This window comes from Petaurus breviceps, unplaced genomic scaffold, assembly GCF_028583685.1.
Source record: "Petaurus breviceps papuanus isolate PSGF00001 unplaced genomic scaffold, PetGlider_PUasm1.0 179, whole genome shotgun sequence".
NCBI classification, from domain to species: domain Eukaryota; kingdom Metazoa; phylum Chordata; class Mammalia; order Diprotodontia; family Petauridae; genus Petaurus; species Petaurus breviceps.
Genome location: NW_027185779.1, coordinates 2,389,825 through 2,396,043, shown reverse-complemented (window position 1 = coordinate 2,396,043; position 6,219 = coordinate 2,389,825). Strand labels below are relative to the sequence as shown.

Sequence of the window (6,219 nt, the reverse complement as noted above, 5' to 3'; positions counted from 1 at the left end):
ACACACACACACACACACACACACACACACACACACACACACACACGTTTCAACAATCCCCAGAATCCCAAAAGGGATGTTTCTCTGGTCTTTTCCCTAAACCCTGATGCTGACCTTCCTTATTCAATGCAAGGCAGTACCACACCCCCACCCCCACCCCTCCATACACACACCAGCCTTCGCCTTTACCTACTTCCCGGTCCCCAATTGCCTTCCCACCTCCTCAACGCATTCTACCACGGGCGACAAAAGTAATGCAGATAACAAATGCCTTCCTGGACAGAAAAGAAAGGAGGGCGCAGGTTGAAGTACCAACCGAAGCAACCCATGTCCTGGACAAGCCAGATTCAGAAACTAAACAAGCAAACTCCACCGTGTCTCAAACAAGCAAGGACTACAGTGTCTCGGGAAAGAGAAGGCGATATAAAGGGGAAGGGGAGATATGCCAACTCAAGCCTTCCACAGGACTGATCTGGGATTGGGACAGACAAGGGGAGGGGAAGGCAGCGAGCCGCCCCTGTGCAAGGGAAAACGGACTTCTTTGTTTTTGTTTTGTTCTGTTTCTTGTTTTAACTTACCTCGTCCCCTGTCTACAAAACTAGTGATAGTATTGGCAGCCTTGGAGGACTGGAAGAAGCTGGCATTGATTCCCAGTTTTTCTGCGATGGAATAGGTCCTGTAAATGGACAGCATGTACTCATGGGGCACCACCCGGGGACTCCTGCCCGGCTGCTCGTGAGCCTGGGGCTGCCGCTGCCGGGAACTGGGCTGCTCGGGCTGCGGTTCCTGGCGTCCAGGCTGCGGACTCTCCTGCCGAGGAGGCTCGTCTGCCTGCTCCGGGTGCGCCTGGCCCGCGGCGCTTTCTCGCGGCGCCCGGGACATCTTCCCTTCTTTGCGGCTCCTCATGCCCTTGGCTGAGCCCAGTTCGGCGGACGAGGACGAGGACGAAGAAGACGAGGTGGAGGTGGAGGATGAAATAGAAGCCTGCTGGAAACCGGGTAAATCCCACAGGAAACTGATGAGGAAGACTGCCGAGAGCAGGGCCCTGTGAGCATCCATGGCGAGCAGCGGCTGATGCTTCACTCAGCCCTTTCCCCTCCCGCGGGTGGAGGCGAGGAGAGAGCGGCGTGGCTTCGGGGCGCTGAGCGAGAGGGCTGGACAGCGGCTGCGGGCGCGGGCTACGGCAGGGCTTTCCGTGCGGCAGAGAGTGCAAGGATCCCCGGGTCCCAGAGCACTAGCCCCGGCCCCGCCACGCCCCCTCCCGCCCCTTGCCGGGAGGGGAGGGCTAGGACAAGAGGCCAGGGTGATGCGGAAAGGAGTTGAGGAGGTGGAGTGGGGGCGAGGGGCGGGAGCAAGTGTGGGAGGGGGAGGCAGCGCCCCCGCGGGACGCGCACTGGGTTGCTCAGCGCTGCGCGTGGCTCTCGGTTGCTGGACACTGGAGCTGGGGAAAAGGGAGAACGGGGAGGAGGGAGAGCGGAGACGGAGCTAGAGGATGTAGAGTCGGCTGCGGGACTGGAGAAGAAGAGGAGGGAAAGGCAGAGCGTGGGGAGGCCATAGGGACCCCTTGGTGGGGCCGAGGCTGGGTGCCTCGTTGCGTCCTGCTCGCCTCCGAACTCTTCAACCATCTCCAGCTCTCCCTGGGAGCTGAACCGTTGGAAGGAAGCGAAGGCGGCGCCCCCCAGAGCCCGCTCCAAGGAGGCGCACCTCCCGTCGCAGTGCGCAGGCTGCTAGCCCCAGCTAGTTCTGTGGTCGCGTTTTAGCCCCAAGCTGCCCCTTTCAGCCCTTCGCTCTGGATGTCAGCTAAGTGCCATTGAATCCCCTCAGGCCAACTTCACTGTAAGAGCCTGAAACTGAAACTCTCCCTGGAAGGCTTTGGCTTCCTAATGATTGCCCCTCAGACGGGGGGAAGGGGAATGGGAGAGGTCATCCTTCTAGGAGCCCCCAACTCGGTCTCCAGAGACAAGGATCGAAAAGGCACAAGACTGCTACTCTTTCAACATCCCCGCTGCCACTGTCTCAGCCCTGACTTTGCTCTTCTCTGTCCACTTTTGCTACAGTCTTTAGTTTCTCTGTACCTCAATATCCACCCACCTACCCCCAGTTCCATCCCAATTTCCCCCTGGTTTCTTCCTCTCTCCCTCAGTACTTTCTCATTTCTAAAGTTCCTGGACATTCCTATTTCCCTTGCTGTTTCCTTTTCCCCGTTCTGTTTTTGTTCCACCACTCTTCCCTTACCATCTCTTTACCTCCCACCCTCCTCTCTGTCTTTCCCTTTCTCAAGATTCTTTCCTTTCTCTCCTACCATACCACATCCTTGGGCCAACCTACCCCACATGCCTCCAAAAGACTTCCCCAGCCATCTCCACCTTGAAAGGGACATGATTGCATCCCTTTGTTGAAGAGGAACCTAAAATCCTGTGGCTTACCCAAGTTAACCCAATGAGTTAGTAGGCCCTCTTGAATCCAGGCCTTCTGGTTCCCAATTTCCACTGAATACTCTATACTACTTCCACTTTCTTTTACCACTTTTCCACTCATTCTTCCTTTGTGTTAGAATGAATTGCACACACACAGTTTGGCCTAATGCAGGAAAAACTAAAGGTATTCCCTCACACACTTGTTTATTGCTAATACAATGGGAAGATGGGGAGAAGGAGGAGGAACAGGACTAGAGTGAGGATACTATGACTTCCAGGACGTGGATCTCTAGCTGAAAATCTTTCTCCTTGTTTATGCTTCTTCTGGGTCCTTCTCTTACTTTCTAGTGACCTGATTGCTCTAACTATGCCTGGCTTCTCTTCCTTCTTTTGATTCTCTTTGCCATTCAGCCTCACAAATAAATCTGCTTTCATTTTCAGACCCTTTGCCTTCTTTCCCCTTCTCCCTTGCTTCTACTTCAATTTCCTGCCTTGCTGTCTCCACTGACCTTTTTGGTTTTTTGGGTGTGTTTCCCTGTTCTCAACCTTGCTCTCCTCTTAAGAAAGACCTTGGTTATTGAGGCTCTCTCCTTTGCATTGGTTCCCCGACTTGCCTGCCGCATTTCATTTCCTCTCACTAGCTGGTTTTTTCTGGTCCCTGTAACTGCTGGACCTCATTTTCCTACTGTTACTTCCCTCCTTGTGTTTTTTTTCTACCCTTTTCTTTGCTCTTCCCCCTTCTCTGACCCCCAACCAATCCCTTTCATTTGCAGCTGTGATCTGACTCTGCCCCAATGGCTGTTTTCCTACCCCCCACTGGAACTTTTTACTGGCCTTGACCAGCCACTCCGACAAAGCTGAAGACTCAAAATGACACATTGCCTTCAAAGGGTAGGGGTGGAAAAGGACTGACTTTTGTCTTCTCCCTACCTGTTAGTGATAAAACAAATATAGATGTTTCTTGGCTCATTTTACATCTTCCTTTGCACATCTGGCTATCAAGTATATCAAGTGAAGGGCTTCTCCTCTTATTTTGTTTTCATCCCTTCCCTTAGGGGAATGAAAACTTGTGGTCTGTATTATCAGCATTTTAATTTCTATCAGGGTTACAATATGGAGTCTGATTAATAATGGTTCATGAGTTTTACCCTCCCATCCAATAGCATAGCTGCCCACTAGCATCTGCACCAGCCTGTTCTGTCTTCTCTTTGCCCAAAGCAATTATTATCTGTTACAAGTTATCGGTAAACAGGAAACAGAGTAATGAACATATTTGCTGTGGCTCAAGATCTTTCCGCACATGTGATAGATTTCAGTGGAGCATTAAATGACTCTTGGCCTAAGACTACAATGGATATAGTCTCTCCTGCTTGCTTCAGCATTGTCCTTGTAAAAAAAATTTTTTAAATTATAAGATTATGGGGCTGCTAGGTGGCACAGTGAATAGAGCACTGGCCCTGGAGTCAGGAGGACCTGAGTTCAAATCCGGCCTCAGACACTTAACACAAAAACTAGCCGTGTAACCTTGGATAAGTCACTTAACCCCAGTTGCCTTCCAAAAAGCAAAAAAAAATTAAAAATTATAATATTAACCAAATTTTTTATTCTACCTACCACCCTCATTCTCATTTTAGGAAAATGGCTAATCAAAAAACTTTAGAACCAGAACAGATAGAAAGTACCTGATTCATGCCACCCTCCCTTTCAAGGATGAAAAATCTGAGGCCTACAGAGGCTAAGTGACTTATCCAAAGTCATATAGTCAACATCAGAGAAGGAAATAAAGTCTCTTGATTCCAAGTCTAAAGTCCCTTTTACTGTGTCTTTCCTGCAATAAATATATTAAAAAAAAAAACTCTCCCCCCCACAAATGATAATGATAATCACTTATGCTACTGTAGGCAGAGTGGTATTTTTTTTAGTCCACAAATAGTATTCCAAATAGGGACCCCCCACAATGTTTTTTTTTAGTTTATATTACCTTTAGTTTTTAAGTGTCTTCTTCCTTCTTTCCTTCCTTCCTTCCTATCTTTTCTTTCTTTTCTTTTTGTTCAATAAGAAAGAATGGAAAAACAAGCCAAAAGTCAAATTTTGCTCTCACATCTCCACTAATACATTTGAAATAGTGTCAGAGGGACCAGTTCACATCTTGCCTTTGGACTCATCATTTATTCCTTCAGAATCTTCATCTTGGAAGAACACAAAGTGAATGAGTCTCCTGGCTTTCTTATAGTGAGATCTCACAAGGCAGAAGGACATGGACAAAGGGTAAAGAACTAGAGCCTCGTGGCATCATCCCTACGTTCTGTTTTCAACAAACTGAGGTAACTGTGCTGAATGGTATGTTCTGCCCCCCTGTGGATGCCGATAGGAGTCACAGGTGGAGAATGAGCAGTACTGTCTACATATGTGTCCTGGTTGGAGGAGATTTCAAAGTTGTATAAGGAATAGCTGTAATCATATCAGCAACTAGACATCTGCTAGCAAATTTAGATATTCTTCAATGAAGGCTTTGATAATAAAATATTCCACCAAAGGACTTTTACTGGAAAAAAATCTCATATAATTTCAGAGGCCTTTTTCTAAGGCTAGAGGAAAAAACTGCCTAAAAATAAATTAAGAACAAATGCATCCACTCCCTTTATTATTTATAATTTACATTCATCTTGGAATCCAGCTTTAAAAAGTGATCATTAGAATTTTGACTCTCAGAACATGTACTGTCCATAAGTGAAGTAGCCAGCTGAACATAAAGTTTTAAAGAGTACCACAATATCCTATCTACTCCCCTCCCAATTACCCACCACCAACCTGCCATGGTACTTCAAAGCCTTCTTTGAGTTAAGGCAGCACTTTCAGAAGGGTCCAATAAAAATGCACAGCAATCACCTGAGAGAGCTATACCTTAATGGATCTTTGCTCTCATCAATATGGGTCATCTATCCATTGGTGCAAACCACAACTCTAATAAGACTTCTTATCCTATATGCTAGTAATTCCTCCATAAAGGATCCCATTAATTGTGCCTTAATTTAGTATCATGGCTTATATTATCATGATAGCTAGTTATTGACTTGGGAAAATGGAGAACAGAGTCCCAAAGTCATGGGATACTGGATGAATAAGTTCTAATGGACTGGGAATTAAGAGAGTCTGAAAAAATCTGAAACATAGAGCAATTCAGGTAAGACATCATGGGACTGAATGATGTAAACTATCATGGAGACCAAAACAGCTCAGGGGACCTAGGATGGTAATAGGTGATCAAGTCAGTGGCCAATTTGCTGGGGATAAATGGGGAAGCAGGCAAACACTGAGTCTTTCTATTTTACCATGTAACTCATGTAATCCATGACTGAAAGCCAATTTGCAAGGGACTGTCCTCATTTATGGAGATTTATTACTCAATGCTCTACTCCTATGCCAAGTTCAGAGTGGACAAGAACTTGAGAAGAAAAACCTTGATCTACTGGCTTCTAACTTCAAGAAAGAAGACATTCTTTAGGTCATTCATTTAGACATTCATTTTAGTCTCTTTAGGACTCTGAAGTGAGAGAAAGACTCTGGGAATAAACCAACATGGAGAACTGATATCTTAATCTCATGGACCTATGACTTCCCTTAGAAGTCTCTACTGTTGAAAGTTGAGAATAGAGACATGATATGTGTGTGTGTGTGTGTGTGTGTGTGTGTGTGTGTATAAAGAGAGAGAGTGAGAGAGGTACCAGATCCTCCACATGCTGAATTTTTCCTACAGGGACCTAAAGAGAATCTGGAACCTAGTGTCTTCCTTCTCAAAACT

General features: G+C 46.7%; 1 protein-coding gene across 1 annotated transcript in view; it reads right to left on the bottom strand.

The window, feature by feature from the left end:
- Nucleotides 1-1,230, bottom strand: part of GDF6 (growth differentiation factor 6) — a 21,874-nt gene extending 20,644 nt beyond the window's left edge. The window contains exons 1-2 of the mRNA XM_069086563.1: nt 847-1,230; nt 579-798 (exon numbers count right to left, since the gene is read on the bottom strand). Of these exons, the coding sequence (XP_068942664.1) occupies nt 579-798; nt 847-1,059 (433 nt within the window). The 5' untranslated portion in view covers nt 1,060-1,230. The remainder of the gene's footprint in view (nt 1-578; nt 799-846) is intronic.
- Nucleotides 1,231-6,219: the final 4,989 nt, after the last annotated feature.